At 45.7% G+C, this 25,906-nt stretch overlaps 2 protein-coding genes and 1 long non-coding RNA gene across 4 annotated transcripts in view; 2 read left to right on the forward strand and 1 right to left on the reverse strand.

Moving 5' to 3' along the window:
- The window catches only part of Vamp1 (vesicle associated membrane protein 1), an 80,649-nt gene extending 79,748 nt beyond the window's left edge, over positions 1-901 (forward strand). The window contains exon 6 of the mRNA XM_078015363.1: positions 702-901. The gene's annotated coding sequence lies outside the window, so the exon portion shown is untranslated. The remainder of the gene's footprint in view (positions 1-701) is intronic.
- LOC144364960 (uncharacterized) overlaps positions 1-25,906 on the reverse strand; it is a 32,480-nt gene that overhangs the window by 2,407 nt on the left and 4,167 nt on the right. Inside the window, exons 2-4 of one of the 2 annotated variants that reach the window (XR_013423159.1) lie at positions 12,340-12,395; positions 11,933-12,104; positions 22-1,154 (exon numbers count right to left, since the gene is read on the reverse strand). This is a non-coding gene — a long non-coding RNA (uncharacterized LOC144364960). Of the gene's footprint in view, positions 1-21; positions 1,155-11,932; positions 12,105-12,339; positions 12,396-25,906 lie in introns of those variants that run through there. The other variant, XR_013423158.1, reaches the window with a different exon arrangement.
- Scnn1a (sodium channel epithelial 1 subunit alpha) lies at positions 708-25,797 on the forward strand. Its single transcript, XM_013364253.4, has 12 exons — positions 708-1,123; positions 11,455-11,719; positions 12,642-12,832; positions 17,870-17,973; positions 18,327-18,490; positions 18,940-19,038; positions 19,199-19,316; positions 23,234-23,312; positions 23,442-23,499; positions 23,664-23,719; positions 23,866-23,941; positions 24,403-25,797. Exons 1-12 carry the CDS (start codon positions 708-710, stop codon positions 24,781-24,783), a joined length of 2,007 nt encoding a protein of 668 aa, XP_013219707.2. The 3' UTR covers positions 24,784-25,797.

Consider the following 25,906-nt stretch of genomic DNA (forward strand, 5'->3'; position numbering starts at 1 on the left):
AGGTGAGGGGGAGGAGGAGGCTTGGCTGCCAGATTCAACTGGAAAGGAACCAGTCCTAGCCCAGCCACGCCTGGGAGTAGGGAGAAGGAGGCAGCTCAGACCTCCTGGAGCCCTGCAGTCCCAGGGCAGAGAGGGAGTCAGGACAGAGCTGGAGGCCAGGGCCAGACACAGGAGGAGAGGGCCCAGGAGGAGAGAGGGAAAGGCTGAGGAGGAAGAGGAAGAGAGGCAGGATCAGAGAGCCTGGCACAGGGAGAGGAGTCTGGCAAGGAAGAGGAGAACTGAGAGAGAGAGAGACCCGAAGAGAAGCAGAAGGCAGGCAGAGGGGGTGAGAGGCAGAAGCCAAGCCACAGTCCTGAAGGAAGAGGGCCAGAGGTCGACTGACCAGCAGACAGAGGCCTCCTGCTGTGGAGAAAGAAAGGAAGGTGTTAGCGAGGAAAGCAAAAGTGGCCTTATCTGGGAAGCAGAGAGGCCACTCCAGGGAAGCCCAGAGCCAGCTCCTTGGCCCGGACTCTAGCAGGTCAGCTGGCTCCTGGAGAGGTGGAGGAGGGCGGGAGGGAGGAGAGGGGGGAAAGTGGACTCAGGGTGTGATGTGGGCATGGCCCAAGCCAGCCTCACTCTGGGCCCAAGTTGTTGATGAGGGAGGGCTCCCAAAGCCCTGAGCTCAGCCTGACCCTGACCATCACCTCCCCAATCCACCTAAGGGCTCAATGAAGGGGGACAAGCTCAAGGAGCAAGACCCTTGCCCTCTCCCACCCATCCAAGGGCTCATGAAGGGGGACAAGCGTGAGGAGCAGGGGCTGGACCCCGAACCTGAAGTCCCCCAGCAGCCCACAGAGGAAGAGGAGGCTCTGATCGAGTTCCACCGTTCCTACCGAGAGCTCTTCCAGTTCTTCTGCAACAACACCACCATCCACGGTGCCATCCGCCTGGTGTGCTCCAAGCACAACCGCATGAAGACGGCCTTCTGGGCCGTGCTCTGGCTCTGTACGTTTGGCATGATGTACTGGCAGTTTGCCCTGATGTTTGAAGAGTACTTCAGCTACCCTGTCAGCCTCAACATCAACCTCAACTCTGACAAGCTCGTCTTCCCTGCTGTCACGGTCTGCACTCTCAATCCCTACAGGTCAGTCCGTCTTCTGCCACTTGCCTGACACCTGGAAGAGTGGTCAGAGGACATAGAAGTGCTCATCCGTCAGGCAGAACCCACAGGCCCAGGGGGAGGAGCTGATGTTCTTGTACCCAGATTGAACCCCTCTGGGCAAGATAGGGAGTCCCCCCTCCCTACTTGGTGGAATGGCATTCCTGCCCAGTGGAGCCAGCCTCCCCCACAAAGGAGTGCTGGACCAGCAGGGCACTCCATTCCCATTCCTCTTCTTCCTGAAAGGGGGAATTGAGGAGGTGGACATACTGATAATTTCCAAAAGGGCAGGGTCGAGCTCAGCCCCACTGCTTCCTGGAGCAAGATGACAACCTTCTAAAACAAGGTCTCTGCCACTTCTGCAGAAGGATCTGATGTAGGGCTGGGGTGTAGCTCAGTGGGTAGAGTGTGCACTTAACATGTGCAAAGCCCTGGATTCAATCCCTAGCAATAACCACCACCACCACCACCATCACAAAAAAGAGTCTAATGGAGAGTGAGGCCAGGTGAGGTGAGGCCAGGCCATGCAGGTGCCCTGGAGGTGGGTGAGGTCAGTCTTTGTGTGAAAGGGAAGCTTGCTGTGGAGAAAGCATTGTGTGTGGGGTGGGTGGAGGTTAGGGCTTAAAGCAAGCCTTGGAGGTGGGGGGTTAGAGAAGCTAGAGAAGAGTGGAGTAGGATAGAGAGCAGCCCCTTGTCAACTGTTCCCAAAAGATCCTGCTAAGATATGGAGGCCCCTGCTCAGGTGCCTGACCTTCACAGGCTTGTGTGTGCCTTGATATTTTGGGGTTTCATCAGCACTCTTTGCCAATTCTAGTCTGGAAATTAGAGAGGGTGGTAACCATGGAGAAGAGAGGAGGGCAGGGCTGTTTACATATACCTTTTATTTGTATTCACTCAGTCCTGCCACACCTTGAGAACACCTGGGTAAAGCCAGCCACAGTGCTAGGCCCAGGGAAAATGGATTCATTAATAACTCAACAACCTTAGCTCTAGGTAGTGGGGACACAAAGCTAAAATAAGGTGGAGAGGTAGGAATATAAACAAATAACTGCAGTCCACTGTGATAAGTATAATGAAAATCATGAGTCAGTCTGCCTTCTAGGAGTGCAAGATCTTTTATGAGTCTTTGTATGCACATGAGTGTATGAGCACACCCACTGGGAATGTGTGTGGTTATGGATGGTTGGGATTGGTTACATGTTGCGGGTGGAGGCCCCTCATATAGTCTGTTGTGTCCTAAGGTGCATTGTGAACTAATAAGGATTGGGAAGTCCTGTTCTGGAGAGAAAATACTCTCTTCATATAATATCCAGGGCAGGGGCCACTTGCTGAGTAAGCTACTGTATGCAGCAGCCACTGCTAAGTGCTGACAGCCAGCTCATGACATTCTCACAACATCCTATGGAGGCAGAAACTATGATCCCTGTTTTGCACAAGAGGAAACTGAGGCAAAGAGAGATAAGTCACCAGTTCACAGGGATAGTGACTGAACTGTGACTCATCTGATTGCCCGATCCCTAAACTCTGCTCCTTCTTAATACACAGGATGTGGGACTTGGAATAAATGCAATCTCCAATCAGATGATGTTTCCCTCTTATTTCTGGGCCCTCTTTTATTCCTTCCCTCAGCTTCATTTTTCCTGTAAGCTTCCTCCCCCTCTCATTCCCTTAGGCCAAAATGGAGGTGGGGAAATAGAAGGAACGGGAAGGCAGGTCTGGGGAAGGCCATGAGCAGGGTAGTAGGCACTCAATAAATATTTGTGGTTGCAAAGATGTTGATGAGATATGGAGAGGGCAGGGGTGAATCTGTTGAGGCCTGAGTATCTTCTAGAATTCTTCTGGGTTCCCAGACAGGACAGGATAAAACTGCAGGGAATGGAAATCACAGTCCTTAACAATCCCTCCTGCTGGACACACTGTGGTAGAGTTAGGAGGGAGAGAACACTTAGGAAGGAAAGGAGGAAGGGAAGGCTCCCAAGCACAGGGCAAGCAGACCAAACACCTCCTTTGTGCTTACTCCTGTGCTGAATGCTTTCTAGATTCTATCTCATTTAATCTTTTAAAATTTTTTTTTTAGTTGTAGATAGACACAACACCTTTATTATATTATATTTATTTATTTATTATGTGGCACTAAGGATCAAACCCAGTGCCTCACAGTGCTAAGCAGGTGCTCTACCACTGAGCCATGACTCCAGGCCTCATTTAATCTTTTTCTTTCTTTCTTTTTTTCTTTTTCTTTGTGTGTGTGTGTGTGTGTGTGTGTGTGTGTGGTGCTGGGGATTGAACCCAGGACCTTGGGCATACGAGGCAAGCAGTCTACTAACTGAGCTATATCCCCAGCTCTCCTCATTTAATCTTAACAAGTGCAGGGAAGTGGGTATTTTTATATATTTAATTTTTCAGATGGGGAAATTGAGGTTTATCAAGTGAAATAACTTGAACATGTCCACATAGTTAATAGTAAAAATGATAATAATAATAGCTATTGCTATGTATGTTTATGTGTCAAGCATTTTTCCAAATGAATCAAAACCTGAATTAAGTTGGGCATGGTGGTGCAGGCCTGTAATCCCAGCAGCTCAGGAGGCCGAGGCAGGAGATTGGGAGTTCAAAGCTAGCCTCGGCAATTTAGCAAGGCCCTAAGCAACTCAGCAAGACCCTGTCTCTAAATAAAATATAAAAAGGGATTGGGGGGTGGGGGTTGTGGCTCAGTGGTAGAGCGCTTGCCTAGCATGCATGAGACCCTGAGTTCGATCCCCGGCACCACATAAAAATAAAAACAAATAAAGGTATTGTATCCATCTATAACTAATAATAATAATAATAATAATAATAATAAAGAATGGAGATGTGGCTCAGTGGTTTAGCGTCCTTGGGTTCAATCCCTGGTACCAAAAAAAAAAAATCGGGATTAAATGATATTAAATTATTTAATCCTCACATTGACCTTGGAAGTTGGTACCATTATCCCATTTTATGGATGAGGAAACCGAGGCCCAGAAAGTTAAGTAATTTGGCCAAGTACAGACAGGTAGCGAGTGGTAAAAATTGGGATTCAAAAATCACTACCAAGAACCAGTGCACTTCAGATTAGCAATCACAAACCAATTTTGTTTGATATCAAAGCGCTCTCTCCCATTACACTGAAAGTCAAGAGCAGACAAAGGCTTCTCAGGGTTGGGGCAGTGGTAGGAGCCAGTGGGAAGAGTGATAGTAAGAGGAGGAGTACTTTTCAGGAGTCCTGAGCAGGCAGGGATCCAGGCTGGTGGCTCTGTTGGAGGAGAGAGGTAGGGTGGGTATTCAGGCTAATTTATGCAGCCCCGTGAGTGCTAACCTACCCAAGTGTGAGTCAGAACAGCCGGGCAGAGGGAGGAGCTGGGGCAGAGGGAGGAGCCGTGTGGCTCCCCCAGGGAATGAAGGGAAGGTGTGGGAATGGGTTGAGATAGAGGAACTGGAGTGGAGCAGATGGTAGCTGCAGTGTCCACCAGCTGAGGACTGCAGCCACTAGGGGGAGAGTAAAAAGATGGTACTGCCTGTGGGGCTGTGCTGCTTTGTAATATACAGGAAAGGGGACAAGGCTGACAGCTGTCCTAAGCAAGGAAGTGCTAAGAATCTGATGGGAAGGGTCCACACCACTGCTGTCCCATGAGGGGTTTTTCACCCAAAGGAAATTTCATATTCATATTCATATCCTTGGAACATAGAGCGAGTCTAGACCTAAGGGAAAACCCAGGGTTCTTGAACAATGAACTGTGAAATCTTTTTTGGAGATGGCAGAGCAGGGGCCCTGGTAAACAAGAATGGGAGAGGAGGCTGGGTGTAGTGGCACATGCTTGTAATCCCAATAGGAGGATTGCAAGTTCAAAGCCAGCCTCAGCAATTTAAAAAGGCTTTAAGCAATTTAAAGAGACCCTGTCACAAAATAAAAAACAAAAAGGGCTGGGGATGTGGCTCAGGGGTTAAAGCCCTCTAGGTTCAATTTCCAATATTGAAAAAAAAAAAAAAAAAGGACAATTTCCCAAAGAGAGCCACTTCAGGGAGGGAGAGTAGGTTTGAGCTAGAGAGTCATCCCTGACCATGGGGGGGCCCTACAACTCACCATCTGGAATACCAGGCTTTGCTCTGCAGGCCTGGCAGGGAGATAGCTCAGACTTGGACTCCCTGAGCCTCCCATACTGATCGGGTGCTTCTCCAGGCAGAAACCTTATTCCCTCTGCAGTAGCTACTACTAGAAAATTCTTCCTTATGTAAAGCTGCAGTTTTCCTCCTGGTAACTTCTACCTTTTGGTTCTGCATTTTGAAGTAACATGGCTATTAGTTCAGGTACAGCTGTAACAGCAGCTGATACTCTGCAGGATGCAGAGTGCACTCTCACATTTTGATCTCATATCACGCTGCTTAGATGAGGAGGCAAGTATCCCCATAGACAGATGAGAATGTCGAAGCTTGATAACCTAGAGGCTTTGCAAAGTTGCCCAGCTGTAGAGTGGAGGAGTCAGAATTGGAATCTGCATCTTTAGTTCCACTTTTGGTCAGACCACAAGGTCATGTGGTAGATAAGTGGCAGATGGTGCTCCTTTGTCTCCTTACCTTTTTTTCCCCCCCCAATCATAGTAATAATAATAGTGATGATAATAAAAACAACAGTAGCAGTTGTATAGTTTTTACTCTGCCAGGTACTCTGTCCAATTCTTTTCCTAAACTGACTATTTAATCCTTGTTACAACACTAGAAAGCAGATATTATTTCTCCCATTTTATGGATGATGAAACAGAGATATAAAGAAGATGAGTAACTTGTCCAAAGCTAACCAGCACAGTGGTGAGGTTAGAGTATGAGCATGGAAAACTGAGTAGAGCTTAGTTTCTGAAGGCTGTGGGTGGAGCTCACTGCAGCAAGAACTTACCTTTAATATTTCCTTAAATTGAAATGGTTTCTAGATTTCTCACCATCCTGACTGTCTGTCCTCTGAACTGTCCTTGGTTTGTGAAGTGTCTTGTTTTTAAAATGTCTTGGGCAGGACTAAGTTTCACATGTGATTTGAGAGCTTAGGACTGATTCTAGAGGGGTGATCTCCATCCTCAAGGAGGCTCACAGGTGAGGGCTACTTGTGGGGCTCCTGCCTGTGAATGCCTTGTAGTATAGGCTGAAGTGTGTGTGTGTGTGTGTGTGTGTGTGTGTGTGTGTGTGTGTGTCTAGATTCCATTGAGGTTGTGTTCATGATCCCCTGGAAGACAAGATTGGAAAGTGCTGAGAGGTAAAGAATGGGGTTGGGGAAGGGGCCAAAGAAAGGAATGTCAAGGTTTCTAAGTGGTCTCCGGAGGAAGCAGAGTGGGGCTGGGTCCCCAGGTATACCCTGGTGAGTCAAGGGGCTTGTGTGTTTCTTGTGCCCAGCTTTGGTGTATTTTTCTCTGTTTCTTTTGGCTGTAGGTGTCAACTTCCAGGCTCTGCCTCCTGTTAGAGGAATTCTAATGTCAGGAAGTTAGGGAGAGAGGTCATTCCTGTCTTAAGTGGAAAACAAGGAGGGAAGTGACATAAGGGAGCTCTGTGTGGAGTCCAGCCTCTTCTAGAGGCCTTGTCATGGGTTTGGGGGGAGGATGGTCAGGGGCTGGAAGACCAGGCAGTGTTAGGGTGTGTGCTCCTCAGCATTCCCTCTGGAAGACGCTGGAGGGGCCAGATATGATGAACAGCATGAAGGGGAAAGCCTGGCATCGGGATAGAGGGTGCTCTATGGGGAAGAGTGACAGCTTGGAGTTGGTGGTGAGTGAGAGGGAGGTATATGAGGCAGCACATGGGCATAGATGGTGTCATGACAATAACTCCAGCCAAGCTGGAAGACCTGGGTTCTTCCTGTATGACTTTGAAAAAGACACTTCACTTTCCTGGGCTTTGGACTCCTGTCTGTCTTTGTGGTAGTTGATGGTCTTTTTTGCTTTGAATATTTTCTTATTTAACTCTTCAAGAGCTTCATATGAAGCTTTAGTGTTCTACCCATTTTACACATGAAGAACTGAGATTGGGATTCAGAAAAGTTGGGTTACTTACCCAACATCTCATAGCTAAAAGGTATGCAGCTGGGACAACAGGAATCATATTCAGTTGACTCAGGCTCTTATGGGGACAGAATGAAGGACAATGTGATGGGTAGAGCTCTATTTAACCCATTTCCTAGCTGTGCTGTCTTGAACAAATCACCATGTCTTAGGGTTTTTTTGGGATGGGTTGGGGGGCATACCCGGGATTGAACTCAGGGGCACTCAACCACTGAGCCACATCCCCAGCCCTGTTTTGTATTTTATTTAGAGACAGAGTCTCACTGAGTTGCTTAGTGCCTCACTTTTGCTGAGGCTGGCTTTGAACTCTCAGTCCTCCTGCCTCAGTCTCCTGAGCTGCTGGGATTATAGGCATGCACCACCACACTCAGCTTTTTTTTTTTAATTTTTAATTTTCTGCAGAGCTGGATATAAAACCCAGGGCCTTATTCATGCTAGGCAGTAGCTCTACCACTAAGCTACATCCCCAGCCCTGTCTCAGATTGTTCAACACAAAAAGGGAATGACAATAATGTCAGCTAAGAGTAGCTACTGAGTCACACTGAAGAGTAAATAATGCACATTCTAGTGCCACAATGCTTGCTTGGTTCCTAGTGAATGCTCAATAAATGATGGCTATTATTATCATCCATTTAATTGCCAATATCAAATAAGCATCTCAGAAGGCCAAACACACTCCTTACACCTGAGTTACATTTTTTCCTATGAGGCTATGAGGGGATAAATGTCCAGCCAGCTAGACTTGTAGGGCCAAGTGGAGGAGGATGTGAGGATCTAGATTAGACTGTGGTTGATGTAGCTGCACATTAGGACATGTGGGGGTTCTTTTATTTGTTTGTTTGCTTATTTATTTATCAGTGGTACTGGGGATTGAATTTAGAGACACTCTATCACTGAACCACATCCCCAGCCCTTTTTATTTATTTTTTTGAGATAGAATTTCACTAAGTTGTCCAGGTTGGCAAGTTGTGTGTTGTGTGTGTGTGTGTGTGTATCTCAGATCTTTTTAACTGTCGAGTGGTTTTGATGAACATTTGGGTTTTTCCAAGTTTTTTGGTTATTGTGAATAAAACTTCTATGAATGTTCATGTGTAGGTTTTTATGTTTTCCTTGCATTTGGGTAATAGCCAGGAGTGGAATTGGTAAAATATCTAGAAGTGAAATTGCTGGGTCATAATACCTTAAGGCCATGTTTAACTCTTTATAAAAAACTGTCAATCAGTCCTTCAAAGAGATTGTACCATTTTATACTCCCATCAGCAGTCTAGGAGAATTCTAGTTGCTTTCCATTCCTACTAACATTTGGAGCTGTTGATGTTTTTAGTTTTAGCTCTCCTACTAGATGTTAAATGGTACCTCTTTTTTTTTTTTAAAAAAATTATTTTTTAGTTATGGGTGGACTCAATATCTTTATTTTAATTTTTTTATGTGGTGCTGAGGATCGAACCCAGTGCCTCATGCATGCTAGGCGAGCGCTCTACCTTTGAGCCCCAATCCCAGCGCCCCCAACCCTCCCCCAGTCTCTTTTTTTTTTTTTTTTTGATATTGGAGATGGAACCCTCATGCATGCAAACACTCTACCACTGAGCTATGTCCCCAGCCTCCTCATTATGGTTTTAATTGCAATTTCCTGAGGACTATGTTGAGTACTTTTTCATGTGTTTAGTGCATCTCTTTTTGCTCATTTTTTTAAAAATGTATTTTTTCACAATATATAAATTATTCTATTGTTGATTTGTAAGAGGTCTTTAAATACCAAGATACTCTTCCTTAGATATCTTTTTCTTTTCTTTTTTCTTTAAACGACAGTTTAATTGAAGTACAATTCACATCTCCATATCATAATTTATTCACTTAACGTGTATAATTCAGTGATTTTTATTATTTTCACAGAATTGTGCAATTATTACCATTGTTAATTTTAGAACATTTTCATCATCCTAAAAGGAAATCCTATTCCCTTTTCCCCATTCCCTTAACCCCCAGCCTTGGTCAATCATAATGTATTTTCTATCTCTATGGATTTGCCTATTCTGAACATTTCATGTTAACTCAGCCATAGTATATGTGGTCTTTTGTGTGTAGCTTCTTTCATTTAGTGTAATAGTTTCACAGTTCATCCATGTTGTAGCATATATACATACTTAATTTCTTTTTATTGTTGAATAAAAATATTCCAATGTGTGGATATATCATTTATTTATACTTTCATCAACTAATGGATATTGGATTATTTCTACTTTTTGGCTATTATGAGCAAGTAGTACTACTATAAACATTTATGCACAGTTTTATGTGTGGGTCTATGTTATTTTTCTTAGGAGTGGAATTTTTTTTTTTTTTTTTTTTTAATATTTATTTTTTAGTTCTTGGCGGACACAACATCTTTGTTGGTATGTGGTGCTGAGAATCGAACCCGGGCCGCACGCATGCCAGGCGAGCGCACTACCGCTTGAGCCACATCCCCAGCCCTTAGGAGTGGAATTGATAGATTGTATGGTAACTCTATGTTTAGCCTTTTGAGAAACTTACAGATTATTTTCCAAAGTGGTTGTACCATTTTACGTTCTCACCAACAATGTATAATGACCAGAGCCAGATAGATATCTAAAAATGAAGATCTGTTCATAAATGTGTCTGCCTCAAAAAATTGTTATAGAAATTATTTGTTTGTTTTTTAATTTACAAGAAATTTTTACCTACCTGAAGCTCATGAAGATATCTTCCATTTTAATGGTTCTGAATTTTATATTTTGTTATATGATTCATCTTTAATTTTTGTGTATAGGATAAGTAGAAATCATTTTGTCTGTACAGTATCCTGCTGTTTCAGCACAATTAATTAATTTGTTAAAATTACTTCCCACTGAATTCACTCAGAGTTTTGGTCAGTTGACCATATTATTTGTGTGAGTTTATTTCTGAGCTTCTGTGTGTGTGTGTGTGTGTGTGTGTGTGTGTGTGTGTGTGTGTGTGTGTGTTTGGGGAGTGGGTACTGGGGATTGAACCCAGGGGCATTTTATCACTGAGCCACATCTCTAGCCCTTTTTATTTTTTTGTTTTGAGACAAAGTCTAGCTAAATTGCCTAGGCTAGCCTTGAATTTGCAATCTGCCTTCCTGCCTTGGGCTCCAGAGTCACTGGGATTACTGGTCTGAGACCTCAAGTCCACCCACACTTGTGATTACTGTGGCTTTAGAGTAAATATTAGGTAGTATAAATATTCCTTGCTTTTCTTTTCTAAAGTTGTTTTGGCCATTCTAGGTCCTTTGTATTTACATATAAATCTTAGAACCAGTATGTTGATTTATTTAAAAATGCTGAAATTTTGCTTGTGTTAGTGTTGACTCTAAACATCAATTTGAGAGCTACATTGAGTTTCTAATCCCTGGTCATCTGTATCTTTCCATTTATTTTATTCTTTGATTTCTTTTTAGCAGGAATTTCAGTACCGTTTCTGTATAGGGATCTTGCACATCTGTTACTTAATCCTGGATGTTATGTTTTTAAACATGGAATTGTTTTTGTGGTTTCATTTTTCAGTGTATCATTGACGAATGCAGAAATACAATTAATTTTTCTATATTGGTTTCATATCATTTAGCTTCATTTATTAGGTCTAGATGTCTGTCCCAAATTGTAGTCCCAAAGCCCAGCTATGTGGACTTTTAATTGAGGAGCAATATGAAGATTTATACTAAATAACATTTAATTTATAAAACTGAGCCTTTGGAGGAAGGGGCAAGAATGGCTGTGGCATCTGGTATTTTTAGAGTTCTTCGGAAAGATTCTAAGAGCGCAGTTGAGAACCTTTGATTTACAAGGTGCCTGGTGGCAGACACACTGGCCCAAAGATCACCCTCCCCTAGGGGACTAGCAACGAGAGCTGGAGGGAGTGTCTGGACCAAGGACTACCCTCCAGAAAAGGCAGACGAGTTCCGGGTTCCCTTCCCGGCCCCAGGAGTGGGATAAGCACGCCTCACAGACAGTCGCCTCCCGCCTGTGGCTCTAACAGATGTCCATCAATGTCCCCTTGACCGAGGTTCGCTGTGCCTTCCTCCACAGACACACCTATCTACACTGCCCCCCCCCCCCGGTCCCGCCCCCCTGAGAGATTGTTAACAAGGCGATATCCACAAGCTTCACGCGGAAGACCCTCACCCGTTGCAGATGTTACAGATGAGGAAACTGAGGCCCAGAGAGGCCGGGCCTTCGTGTAGGGCCGCCTCCAGTTCGACCCTTTTCCCGTAACCCTTTTCAGGTATAATGAAATCAAATCGGAGCTGGAGGAGCTGGACCACATCACAGAGCAGACGCTCTTTGACCTGTACAAATACAAGTTCAACACGCGCCTGGCCAGTCCCCGCGGCCGTCGCGATCTCGGGGGCACTCTGCCGCACCCACTGCAGCGCCTGCGGGTCCTGCCCCAGCCCCACAAGGCCCGCAGAGCACGCGGCGCGACCTCCAGCATGCGGGACAACAACCCCCAAGTGGACAGGAAAGACTGGAAGATCGGCTTCCAACTGGTAAGGCAGCTGGAGGGCACCGCCAGTCCACTCGCCCCGCCCTGGCCCCGCCCACGCCGCAGACCCCGCCCCCTTCGGACCCGCCTCTACAGATGAACGAATCAGAATTAACTCTTCTGATTGCGGGCAAATTAAATAAATGAAACAAAATAGAATGAAATGGAATGGAAAGAAAACAGAAAAATAAAATGTAAAATAAAAATAAAATCACACCTTTCTGTGAGCCAGTTTGTGCAATATCCTCGCTGGGAGCCTATGTTCCAGCGTTTAAGCCACAGGAAGTCCAATCTATTGTGGAAAATGCACTTTTCAAAATCTCTGGTTCTCAATGGTGGTGCTCAATTGGGACCTTCCAAGTCTAATGGAAAACTGGGGCTTTACTAGCCTAAGACAGAGAATTAGAGACAGTAAAACAGGAGGCTTAAAAGTATTTTTAAAATACAAAATTAACTATGGGTGTAGCTGAGTGGTAGAGCACTTGCTTAGCATGCATGAGATACTGGGTTCAATCCCCAGCCCTCCCAAATAAATAAATAAATAAATAAATAAAATCAAAGGCAAAATTAGAGGAAATGTCTTCTAGGCCCAGCTCTGTCTGAAAAACAAAACAAAATACACACCTTTTGTTTCCTCAGTCTTCCCCCCAGTGAAATGGGAGAAGTTCTTGCTCTTCCCCCTGCAGGGAGTATATAAATGAACTGTAATCATGTGTGACTCTTCCCTGCTCACCCATCCTTTAAATCCATTTTCCCCTGGCCCACTCTCCTGGGCTTCTGCTTTTCCCACGCTTTCTGCACTATTGCATTCTTATTCCTCATCCCTGTCCATCAGCCCTCAGAACTCCAGACAACTTATCCTTGATCCCGGCCCTGGCCTGCTGCTGGCCTTTTGGGCCCACTAACATTCTGCTCTCTGTGTCCAGTGCAACCAGAACAAATCTGACTGCTTCTACCAAACATACTCATCAGGGGTGGATGCGGTGAGAGAGTGGTACCGCTTCCATTACATCAACATTCTGTCCAGGCTGCCAGATACCTCACCATCTCTGCAGGAGGAGGCACTGGGCAACTTCATCTTCACCTGCCGCTTCAACCAGGCCTCCTGCAACCAGGCGTGAGTAGGTTCTGCTGGGGTGGGTGTTCTTCTCTGGGCCTCCCTTGGGTCATCCTAAGGCCCATGGGTCCAGAAAATGCTTGATAATTAAATATGGAAATGCTGACAGTGGGTAAAGGGGAAGAACTGGCCTCGGGTCCATGCCTCTGCCTCACAGGTCACCCGGAGGCCCTGCAAGGTCTGAGTGCACTGGCCTCATCTGGATTCCCTGGGAAGATTGGGGCTCAAGGTCTGGCTTTGAGAAATCAAGAACTAGAAGCATGGTTCTCAGTCTTTCTAAGGCCTCTTTCTCACTAGCATTAAAGTTCACACAGACCTGGGAGGTAGTAAGTGTAGGTAGTAAGTGAAATAGTGTGGATTGAAAGACTAAAACCCAGTTCCCACTCTGGTTCTGTGACTTCCTGGTTGGGTGACTGAGCATTTCACATCATTTTTCAGAAATGGAAACAAAACAAAACACACAAAATGAAATTCATTCATCCAACGTGTTTTTTTTTTAATTTGTTTTGCTTTGTTTTGTTTTGTTTTTAACTGTCTGGACTATGTGCCAGATACCGTTCTAGGCACTTGAGGCACATTAGAGGAAAAAAAAGTCCTTGCCCTTTCGGCACTTGTACTCAAGTGAAGATGATGAGGATAACACAGAGTACACAAGGTAACACTTGTCAAGACACTTTATACACCACTGGATTGATGGATCTCAATATTCTTGTCCTTAAACCAGGTCAGAAGCTGGCATTAGCTGAAGATTCTTCCTACTCCGTTGCCCCTCAAGCATTCTTTATATTGGGACCCCTGTCATGATGTCCTTGCAAAGAGGTCATGGCTGCTGTAGTCTGAGAACTGAGAAAGGCTGGGAGTGGAGGGGGTTCCATTCTGTTGCCTCTGGCCTCCTCCTACACCTGCCTTCCCCTCCTGCTTCTGCTCCTTGAGCTTTAGGGGCCATCTCCATGTCTCTGCCTGGCTGAGGAAGGGTGCTGAGGCAGCATCTCCATTCTACAGGGGGCCCTTCCCTCCTATGCTGGAGAATGGCAGCAGGGCCAGGTGTCACCTGGTTCTGCCCCTACCGTTCACCCCTCACATATACTTTGTTCAGCACACAACTTGGTTCCTGTCTCTAGTCTTACTGTTTGTTTGAGGACAGAAGTGAGCAGCTGGGAAGTAGGGCAGCTAAGCCCTAGTCAACTGGCACCTGCCACCAAGCCTCTCTAACTGTCACTTTCCCACCTGTAATTTTCATTTCCATCCTCTCCCTTTGCCTGCTCAATGCTTGTGCATCCGATCAACAGAAAGCCCATAGTTCATCATTGTTTTGGCATTTAAGTGACTTCCTCGGTTCAGTTCTTCCCAGTTCTCACCTGGATTATTATAACTACCCCCTAATTTGTTTTTCTGCTTCTAAATCCTCCCTTTATTCTGTGACCAAAGGAAGTGTCTCAGTCTGTTTTCTGTTGCTGTAACAGAATACCACAGCCTGAACAATTATAAAGAAAAGAAATTTTATTCTTCTAGTCCTAGAGGCTGGGAAGTCTAAGAGCATGGTGCTGGCTCTTGGTGAAAGCCTCTATAATATTACGTGGAGAAAAAAGGCAAGTGAGTTCATGTGAAAAGAAAGCAGGAAGGGCAGACTTGATTTTTAACAATGCACGCCCCACCTCCACAATGATGACCTTGATCCATTCATGAAGATTCTGTCTTCACGACCCAATTACCACTTATTAGGCCAAACTTCCTAACGCATTGGGATTAAGTTTCCAACACATGAACTGGGAGAGTTTGAACCATAGCAGGAACTTTTGCATTTCACTATACTTAACTATTCCAGTTTGTCCTGTTTAAAATTCTTTGGTCTCTTGTGGTCTTCAGAATCATGAATCCTTTATTGTGGCCTTCTTTTTTTAAAAACATAGGTTAGCTGTACATTTTTTTTTTTTTTTTGGTGCTGGGGATTGAACCCAGGGCCTTGTGCATGCAAGGCAAGCACTCTACCTACTGAGCTATATCCCCAGCCCCCTAAATATTTTTTTTTGTAGTTGTAGATGGATACAATACCCTTATTTATTCATCTTTATGTGTTGCTGAGGCTCAAACCCAAGGCCTCACACGTGCTAGGGAAGCGCTCTGCCACTGAGCTACGACCCCAGCCTTAGTGTGGCCTTCTTATCCCTCTCCTGTCCCATCTACAAAAACTTCTTTCACATATTATCTTTTCTTTTCTTTTTCTTTTTTTGCATGTGTGGTTCTAGAGATGGAATTCAGGGCATCACACATGCTAGGTGAGTGCTAAACTGCTGAGACACATCCGTAGCCCTAAATTTTTCTTTAATAGTATTTGAAGATATGGCATATGTGCCATAAACTCTTCCTAGTAACATGTACAACTTAGTGGCCTTTAGTATGTTCAGAGTTGTGCAACTATCACTACTATCTAATTTTAGAACATTGTCCTCACCCCAAAAAGAAACCCGGTGCTTATCAGCAGTTCCCCACTCACTCCCCTCCTCCAAGCCCTGCAAACCACTGATCTGCTTTCTGTTTCTATGAATTGCCTGTTGTTGACATTTCACATAAAGGGAAGCATGAAATATGGAGTCTTCTGTGACCAGTTGGCTTCTTTCACTTAAGCATAATGTTTTCAAGTTCATTTATGTTGTAGCATGTATCTGAACCTCATTTCTTTTTATGGGCAAATAATATTATATTTAGAAGGTAGCTTTATCCATTCTTCAGTTGAGAGACATTTGGGTAATTCCCACTTTTTGGCTATCATACATGAAACTGCTATGAACATTCTTGTACATGTCTTTGTATGGATGCAGGTTTTCATTTCTCTTGGTATAAATCTAGGAGTAGAATTAATGTGTCATATCGTAACTCTAGATTTAATATTTTGAGGAACTACTGGACTTTGTCAAATGGCTATACTATTTTACGTTCCTAACAGCACTGTGGGAATGCTCCCAATTCTCTATATCCTACATTTGTCTGTCTTTTCATTTTAGCCCTCTTAATGAATCCCTTTAATCTTCATAGTAAACTAATGCAGCTCTTACTAAGTGCTAAGCACTGTTCTAAGTGTAATTTATCACACCTGTGAGGTAGATGTTTTTAACATCTTGATTTTACAGATAAGGAAACTAAGGTTCAGAGAAGTTAAGTAATTTGTTTGGTATCATGTCTTTTCTTTCTTTCTTTTTTTTTTTTTGTAGTACTGGGAATTGAATCCAGGCCCTCATCAATTCATCCCACTTTTAATACTTTTATTATTTAATTAAATTAATTAATTTATTTTTTTGGTAGCAGGGATTGAACCCATAGGTGCTTAACCTCTGAGCCACTCCCCAGCCCTTTATTTTTTTATTTTAAGACAGGGTCTCACTAAGTTGCTTAGGGTCTTGATAAATTGAAGAGGCTGGCCTTGAACTTGCAATCCTTCTGCCTTGGCCTCCTGGGTTACTGGGATCACAGGTGTGTGCCACCATGCTATCTAATACTTTCTAAAGCTTAGAGATTCAGTTCTGGACTCTGTGCTTTTAACCATCACATTATAAGGCTTATCATAGGCCATTATATTAATATGCTTAATGTATATTCTTTGTGTTTTTGCAAAATTCATATTTAATTTATGTACACGGCATTATATATCTCATTCAATCCCCTGCCTTTAAAAACTAAGCTCTGTGGGTTTAAGATCCATCCACATTGCTGATTCCATCTGCTGTGTGCTGTCCATGATGTACATCTGCAGCATCGTGTCTGTCCCCTCTCTCAGCAGGCAGGGCCAAATGGCCCTTTAGGACTGGCCACTTCTGTAGCCTCTTCTTCAGTCACTCTTTGCATCCAACCCATCTCTGGAAATACTGACTTCCTAGCACATCCTAAAATATGTTCTGGTATTTCATATCTCTGTGCCTTTGGCTTTTAAGGTCAATGGAATATTCCAGATCATCTTCTGATCTCTTCATTTTGTAGATAAGGAGAATGAGCTCAGAAAAAAATGACTTGTTCAGGGCCATACAAGCAGAACTCCACTCCTTACCTCTGACTAGACTTCTCCTTGCTTCTCTTCACTTCTCCTCTGCCTCTCACAGGTCAAAGCCTAATCTTCCTCTTCGCCTGCTCCCATCACCAGCTCTAAGATGGGATGGTAGTAGAATATAGATTTCCTCTGTCCTCACGTGGGCTCTCGCTGCAATCCAACACAGCCTCCTGGCTTTGAAACCTGTTATTTGCTGTCAGATCATATTGTTACTACAACAGCATTGCTTCTGATTGCTTTCTCTGGATTCCCAAATCTATTGTAGATTAGTTTTGGATCTATCAGTCTGACACATGCTGGTACAGGAGGCCTTGGAAAAACACTTGGCCTCATTTTACCCCTGGGCTCTGAACTTCTTCTTCTTAGCACCATGTTCCTCATGTCTCACTCTTTCCTTTAACCTGGTTCCCCTCCACATCTCTATTTCATTCTCCACATCTCTATTTCATTCATTCTTTCATTCATTCACCCAGCAACTATTTGTTAACTATCTCCTATATGCCAGGAACACCAAGATGATATAGAGATGAATGAGATGTGGCTTCTAACTTCAAGGAGCTCATGATCGCAAAATGGGGAACTAAGAAGTAGATACATGAGAAGTTAGGGGTACTGTAAGAGTCTTCACAAGGCACAACGGTAATGCAGGAGAGGTCACAAGGCAGCGTATAATTCAAGATAAGTGAGATCAGATGGCTTGGTGGGAGAAATCTGAGCTAGCAGGTAGTTGTCCTGGGCCTGAATCCCAAGGGCCATCATCACTGTCTATGTGACCTTGGGCAGCTGCTTGACCTCTCTGAGACTGAGCTTCCTCTTACATGATGTGAGAATGAGGCTCCCCAGGGAGACAGAGGGGAAGCATACTGGGTGATTTGGAAACCGACAGCTCTGAAAGGCTTAACTCCTATAGGTGTTTAAAAGAATGATTCTCCTCTGCCTCTTCCTGTTCTCCTGCTTCCTATACATACCCCTCTAACCCTACTCTCTCTCCTGCTAAGGAATTACTCTCACTTCCACCACCCAATGTATGGGAATTGCTATACTTTCAACAACAAGAACAATTCCAACCTCTGGATGTCTTCCATGCCAGGAATCAACAATGGTGAGAAACTCCCAGGACCTGGATGCCCCACCTCTGCCTAGCCCTTCTCACCTTGGGCCCACATCCTAGAGATGCCATGTACCTTCTGGGTCTCTATTCTGGAAGGAATCTTCTCTTCTCTTTCTCCCCCACGGGCATTGTATAGTCCATTCCAGGCATGAGAGGAATCTTGTCCCAGTCTTTTCCTGCCTGCCCCCAGAATTCAGCCCCAAGGTTGCCAAATCCACTTGCAGGTCTAACTGGATGTGCTCTCCTTAGAGATTAGTGACTAGGCAAGATAGGAGGGTGGGTTTCCATCCCCTGACTCTTCTCTAAGACCTATCCCACAACTCTGTTCCTGCTGCATCCCCCAGGTCTGTCCCTGACATTGCGCACAGAGCAGAAAGACTTCATCCCCCTGCTCTCCACGGTGACTGGGGCCAGGGTAATGGTGCATGGGCAGGATGAGCCGGCTTTTATGGATGATGGTGGCTTTAACCTGCGGCCTGGTGTGGAAACCTCCATCAGCATGAGGAAGGCAAGAATGCTAACTGGTAGCTTGGGAAGAGAGTCCCAGATTGGAGAGAGGCCGGCAGGACAGGGGAGGTGGACAGGACAGCCAGGGACTATGGAAGATCATATAGGGTGGGCCTTGAGCGTGGGGTGATCTTCAGGTGTAGGAATCAGGGGGGAAGGGAATGGCTGGGAGGGCATTGGGCAGTGGATCCTGGGGAGTGGAGCTTGGGTGAGAAGTACAGAAAGGGGGTTCAGGGCATGCTTGGGATCTCAGGGGATGCTCTGGGCCCAGTGCCCTTGAATCAGGTCGTAGAGGGATGGGACCTGGGGACTGTGGAGCATGTCGAGATTGGGAGGCAGATAGGAGGAGCTGGCAAGATGAGCCATCTGACCTGGAAACTGAGGAAAGACAGAATCCTGGCACAAGCCGGGGCCAGTTGCTCTGACCTCTTGATGTGCCTGGGTTCCTAGGAAGCCCTGGATAGGCTTGGAGGCAACTATGGTGACTGCACTGAGAATGGCAGTGATGTCCCTGTCAAGAACCTTTACCCTTCTAAGTACTCGCAACAGGTAAGGCCCAGACTCTTTCTGTGGCAAGCTGTTTCCTAGGCCTGCCCCGGGTGGTCAGTCAGAGTTGTGGGGTGGTGAGAGAGGGGGACTTTGGGGTGAAGGTCGTGGGAAGAGGGATGGAGGTCCAGTGCCCTTCCTTCTCATTCCATCTCTCCTCTAGGTGTGCATCCACTCCTGCTTCCAGGAGAGCATGATCAAGGAGTGTGGCTGCGCCTACATCTTCTACCCAAAGCCTAAGGATGTGGAGTACTGCCACTATAAGAAGCACAGTGCCTGGGGTGAGAGCCTGGGAGCCCTGGGCTGCCTCGCCCCCTACCCCCGGGCTTCCCCGAGCTCTCTCCTCCAGTGCCTTCTGTCTGAGGCATGACTCTGGCTCCCACCACCCTGAGGAGTTCGCCCTCTCCCTCTCTCAGCCCTTACTCTCTGCCTCTGTTTTCCTCCCTTTCTCTGTATATTTCCTTTATTTCTTTTTTTCAACATGATTTATTCTATTTTATTTATTGTTTATTTATATATGACAGCGGAATGTATTACAATTCTTATTACACATATACACCACACTTTTTCATATCTCTGGTTGTATACAAAGTATACTCACACCAATTCATGTCTCCATACCTGTCCTTTGGATAATAATGATCATCACATTCAATCACCATTATTTACCCCATGCCCCCTCCCTTCCCCTCCAATCCCTCTATTTCCTTTATTTCTGTTCCTCCCTGTTGGCTCTCTGTCTCTGCTTTTGTGTATTTGTTAAGAATTGCCCCCATTTAAAAATAACCTGCAGCAGAAGGAAGAAAGAGCACATATCCCTCAACCCCTTCCCTGCTCTCCTGCTGCAGCTCCATCTCGTACCTGTGGAGCATGGCATTCACAGGGTGCTGAGCAGGACTGGCTCCAGGGGAGCTGGGTGGGGCACAGGACAACTCTGGGGCCCAGGAAGAAAATGTTAGAAGTCATATGTGTCTGTCTCATTTCTTCACATTTTCCATTATACATACATTTTAGAATGTATAAACTATATCCATCCAGTAGTTCAGCTATGTAATTTGTAAATCAAAAACATATCTCGGACTTGCTTATTTTGGATGTGTGTGTGTGTGTATATATATATATATATATATATGTATATATATATTTTAACCTGGAAGAGGGCACAATCAAACAAGTTTGTAGACTCCTGGCCTTTCCTCCTTATCCTGATTTAGGAGTTGACAAATTCTTCTCCTCTCCATTACTGCTGAACTGTTCAGCAGGGAAACTGTGTGTTAGGAAGATGAGAAAGACAATCCCAACAAGAAACCATGGCAACTGGGTGCTGTGGTGCACACCTGTTATCCCAGTGACTTGGGAGGCTGAGGCAGGAGGATTGCAAGTTGAAGGCCAGCCTCAGCAACTTAGTAAGACCTGTCTCAAAATAAAAATGGCTGGGGATGTGGCTCAGTAATAAAGCACCCCTGGGTTCAATCCCCAGAATATATATAAAAAAAATACGCACACACCCCATAGATGCTCTGAGGGGTCATGTTTCTGTGTTCCTGCTACACAGGCTTTCATCTGGCACAGCTATCCTGTTCCACCCTCCTCTTCCTCCCAGGGCTTTATGGGCAAGGAGGTAGGCTGAGGGACATGGTAACAGGCACAACAGGCACAGTGGCCATGCCAGGAGCTGATCATCTCACCCAGAATTTAGAGTCCAGCTCTGCCTCCATTTGTCAGTGGTGATTTTTCAGCCCTCTTCTCTTTTCTCCCCACCTTCTCCCTCCCCACCTTTCCTTTTTTTCCAATACTAGGGATTGAACCCAGGAGTGCTCTACCGCCGACCTAAATTTCCAGCCATTTTTAAGTTTTTTGCTACAGGGCCTCACTAAGTGGCTTCGAATTTGTGATCCTCCCTCCTCAGCCCCCCCACATAACTGAGATGACCAGCATGTGCCCCCATGCCTGGCTTCTGCCTCTTTTCTTGCCTGTGTCTTCTCTATCATTCTCTTCCCGTGACAGTTCCTTTCAGGTGTGGCTGGGACCTTGGAAAGATGGGAGCACATCATAATCTGAGGGAAACTCGGAGGCCGTCTGATGTCACCTCTATTCTCAGATAGGCAAACGAAGGCCCAGAGGGAAGGCATGCTGCCTCCCAGGATATAAAAAGCAGTGGGAGTTGGCCCTCCCTTCCTCCCTGCCCCCAAATAATTTTTTCTAAATTGCTGTGATTTTGAGGATCTTTGAGCAAAAAATAACAATATTGATTGCTGAGAAGTTGTAAGGATAAGGGAGAGGAACTAAGGCTAAAAACAGTTTGATGTGTTTCCTAAGACTTAGTCCCCAGAGAAAAAGGCCCAGTTGCTTCTCAGTCTTCCTAATGTAAGATTCCAGCTCTGCTGATTTGGGTCAGAGATGAAGGATTTTGAATTAAGTGACTAAAAGTAGCGATGATGACAAAATAACTTTACTTAGAACTTGGCAAACGCTGGTAGAGGAATCCATAGTCCTTTTCTCCTCTTTCTGCTCCTCCTCCTCCTTCTTGTTTTCCTCTCCCTCCCGCTCTTCTTGTGGTAGTTGCTTTATTGAGATAATTCATATCTCGTACAATTCACTCATTTAAAGTATATGGTCAGGCGCGGTGGCACATGCCTGTAATCCCACCGGCAAGGGAGGCCGAGATGGGAGGATCTCAAGTTCAAAGCCAGCCTAGCAACTCAGTGTCTCTAAATAAAATATGAAATACCGCTGGGGATGTGGATCGGTGGTTGAGTCCCCCTGAGTGTAATCCCTGGTACCCCTCCCCCCAAAACATAATAATGTTTATAGTTTTGGGGTGGCACAGCCTATAATCCTAGTAACTCAGGAGGCTAAGACAGGAGGATTGTGAATTCAAAGTCAGCCCCAGCAACTTAGTGAGGCCCTAAGCAATTTAGCAAGACCCTGTCTCTAAATAAAATATTAAAAAGGGCTGGGGATGTGGCTCAGTGGTTAAGTGCCCCTGGGTTCAATCCTTGGCACCAAAATAAATAAATAAAGTATATATTTTTATTTTAGTACAAGTTTTAGGTTTTTGATAGTCTCAGGTGTGTAACATCACCACTATCAATTTTATAATCTTTTCATCACTCCCGAAAGAAACTTTTTATACTAGGTAGCAATCCTCAAATTTCTTACCCTTCATTGTCAGTCCCTGGACAACACTAATCTTTTTGTCTCTATACCTTTGCCTGCTTTGGACACTTCATATAGATGGAAACTTATAACAACACATGGTCTTTGTGAGTGACTTTTTTCACTTAATCATAACATTTTCAAAGTCTATGTTGTAGCACATATCAGCACTTCCATTCTTTTTTATGACTGCTATTCCATAGTGTGGGTATACTACATTTTGTTTATTTTCTTATCTGTTGATGGAAATCTAGGTTATTTTTACTTTTTGGTTTTGTGAATAGTGTTGCTATGAACATTTGTGTACAATGTGTGTGGATGTGCATTTTCAGTTCTCTTAGGTATATACCTAGGAGATTGCTTAGATTCTGTGGTAACTGTTTAATCTTTTTGGGAAGCTATCACTCTTTTCCAAGATGGCTGCACAATTTTATATTCCCAGAGGAAGTAAATGAGGTTTCCAGTTTCTCTACATCCTTACCAGTACTTGTCCTTGTCTTTTCCTTTTTTATTTTATTTTATTTTAAATAGTAACCATCCTAGTGGCTATAGAGTAATATCTTTTTATGGCTTCACATCATTATTCTTAAACAATTGTTCCTATTTTTCTTTGTGACTTCCATATTGAACACACCTTTATATTTTGCCCCGACTTAGTTTGTTCATACTTTTTTTTTTTTTTTTTTGGAACTAGGAATTGAATTCAGGGGCACTCAACCACTGAGCCACATCCTCAGCCCTATTTTGTATTTTATTTAGACACAGGGTCTTGCTGAGTTGCTTAGCGCCTTGCTTTTGCTGAGGCTGGCTTTGCATTTGTGATCCTCTTGCCTCAGCTTCCCGAGCCACTGGGAGTACAGGCATGTGGCACTGCACCCAGCTCATAAACATTTATTGTTGCTGCTATTCATAGGCATCATTGTAATGTTGCAAAAAACTCTTGTAAATTGGCTGCCCAGTTCTGAGGGGAGAACTCTTGGGTGTGGGGTGGAGAAGGTCAAGGTGCCCTCAGGAAACAGGCACTTTGCTGTACCCATAGGCTACTGCTACTATAAGCTCCTGGGAGCCTTCTCTACAGACAGCCTGGGCTGTTTCACCAAGTGCCGGAAGCCATGCAGGTGAGTGTCCCCTGCTCCCAGGCACAGGGTGGGCAGCAGGCTGCTTGGCTGGGTAGGATACAAGGTAACCAGCTAGCTTTGGAGTGGGAGAGCCCTACTCCATCACTAAGAACCTTTCTCCATCTTCAGTGTGACCAATTACAAGCTGTCTGCTGGTTACTCACGATGGCCCTCAGTGAAATCCCAGGTAAAGTGGGGAAGGGAGGGATTGGGGGACTTGCACACCTGCCTGTGCCCATGCGAGGGTAACTCTGTGACCTTCTCTGGATGTTGGTGTGCTTGACCTGATCCCACTCTTCTGCACCTGAGGAATACAGGGATGAATTCCATGACACTTCTGTTCTTTCCCAGGACTGGATTTTCCAGATGCTGTCCCTACAGAACAATTACCCCATCAACAACAGAAGGTGAGTCCTGCCCTGGTCTTAGCTATAGGATAGGAATCCCTGGGAGGGAAACCAGATCTGGGAAGAGGAATTGATTCAGTTGTTTAGAAGAGGGTTCAAGAACTTAATCCTCTAATATTTCTTCCCACCTCTCTCCCACTCCAAAGAAGTGGAGTTGCTAAACTCAACATCTTCTTCAAGGAGCTGAACTACAAGACCAATTCTGAATCTCCCTCTGTCACGGTATGGCCTGCCTCACAGACCCTGTAATTCTTTTGGGGGGTCTTGGCAGGGTGGTTTTCCTTCTGTGGGGGCCAGAAGAGTTTCAGCCTTGAATGTAGGGGACTAAGGAAAATGGGTGTGGGGTCAAGGGTGAGGTTGAGAGGGTTGGAAGGAGGGGAGCTAGAGTTGGGGTTTGAGGTTTGAGCTGGTGGAAGGTACATGTATGTTAGATGATGGGGAGAAGGCCCTTGAGACACACCCCAGTTGCCACTAGCCTCTTACCAGTTTTCCTGGGTGATACTACTCAGGAGCTATGTGTTCCTAAGGGGGAAAAGCAGCATGGGGGGGGCATGGAAGGTCTGAGGGGATAGTTGGGGTCCTCAGGCAGAAGGGGATTGTGAATTCAAAGTAAGTGAGGAGGGGGCTCCTCTGTCTGAGCCCACCCTCTGCCACATGGTCAGTGTACCTCTTTCCTCTCACAGATGGTCACCCTCCTGTCCAACCTGGGCAGCCAGTGGAGCCTGTGGTTTGGCTCCTCAGTGCTATCTGTGGTGGAGATGGCCGAGCTCATCTTTGACCTCCTGGTCATCACATTCCTCATGCTGCTGCGGAGGTTCCGAAGCCGATACTGGTCTCCAGGACGAGGGGCCAGGAGTGCAAGGGAGGTGGCCTCCACTCCACCTTCCTCCCTTCCCTCCCGCTTCTGTCCTCACCCTACATCCCCATCCTTGCCTCAACCAGGCCCTACTCCCTCCTTGGCCTTGACAGCCCCTCCACCTGCTTATGCCACCCTAGGTCCCTGTCCATCTCCCTTGAGCTCAGCAGGGGCCAGCTCCTCTGCCTGTGCCCTGGGAGAGCTCTGATAGGGAACTTAGCCTAGAGTGTTTCTCCCACCAAGGCCTGCGCTCCCCTGTGGGAGGGGCCCAGCCTTGGCAAGGTTAAAAGATGTTTGGGGCTTCCTCTCAAAGCTTCTCACTGCCTTTGGTGTGGGGGAGGGAAGCAGGATGGGTAAGGGGTCCAGGAAGTTGCCCAGAGAACAGTGGCCAATGAAGCCACCCAGAACTGCTTTGGTCCTGCCCTGTAACCTCGGTCCTGCCTTTGAACACTCTGATTTCCACACAAGTGCAAACAAGTCTCCTTTTCCCTTGGATCAGCCAAGCTAAACTTGGAGTTGTGCCAAGGAACTTTCCTAGGAAACGACCAACAACCAGAACAAAACACAAACAAGGACATACAAAGGCATATCCAGGTTTCCTACCCACAGTGACCCAAGCCAGCCCCAGGCTGGCCTGGCCGCACTGCCATCCAGTGATACAGACGTCTGCTCCTTTTCTTGAACTTGGGTGGGAACCCCCACCCGAAAGCCCCCTTTGTTAGCTCTTGGGCAATTCCCCTTCACTGACTTCAGAGCAGGAGCTTGAGCAGACCAGTGTAGAAAGGTTTGGTCATTCCCAGTCATTCCCAAGACGCTTCTAGTCTCATACTCCACACCCCTGTGGAGATGCCCCAGTGCCTCTGCCCTGTGTCCTTCATTCCCCTGCATGACTGCTCAAGCTATTTCCTCAGCCTGGACACTTGCATCACCATCTGGAGGACTATGCATCCTTTAGAACCCTTTCAGATACCATTACTTCCTTGAAGGCTTCTGCCCCATCTTGTCTTCCCCAGAATTGATCACCCACTCTCCTTTGGACTCCCGTGGCCCACTGTAACATCTTCTGGACTGCTGATGTTGCATTAGACTTTTGTGTTCACCTGTGCCTGCCTCCCCGACTAGACTGTGAGCTCCTTGTGGTCATTTCCATATTCTCCAGGTCTAGCCCAGTGTCCCACTTGGAGCAAGTAGACAGGTCATCAATAAATGTTTGTTGCATAAAGCAATGTCTGCTGAGTTGGATGGGGCCCTAAGAAGAGGGTAGGGAGTGGACACAAGTCGCGAAGTCAGTGCCCACTCTTCTGGGAGGTCCTGGGGCAAAGAGGGCCCAG

Source organism: Ictidomys tridecemlineatus, chromosome 6 (assembly GCF_052094955.1).
Source record: "Ictidomys tridecemlineatus isolate mIctTri1 chromosome 6, mIctTri1.hap1, whole genome shotgun sequence".
NCBI lineage: Eukaryota > Metazoa > Chordata > Mammalia > Rodentia > Sciuridae > Ictidomys > Ictidomys tridecemlineatus.

Bases quoted from the DNA above. Each gene is read 5' to 3' on its own strand.
- Scnn1a (XM_013364253.4), top strand. From the start codon at position 708: ATGAAGGGGGACAAGCTCAAGGAGCAAGACCCTTGCCCTCTCCCACCC. The intron at 1,124-11,454 runs GTCAGTCCGTCT...AACCCTTTTCAG, and splicing joins TGCACTCTCAATCCCTACAG to GTATAATGAAATCAAATCGG. The intron at 12,833-17,869 runs GTGAGTAGGTTC...TCTCCTGCTAAG, and splicing joins CAGGCCTCCTGCAACCAGGC to GAATTACTCTCACTTCCACC.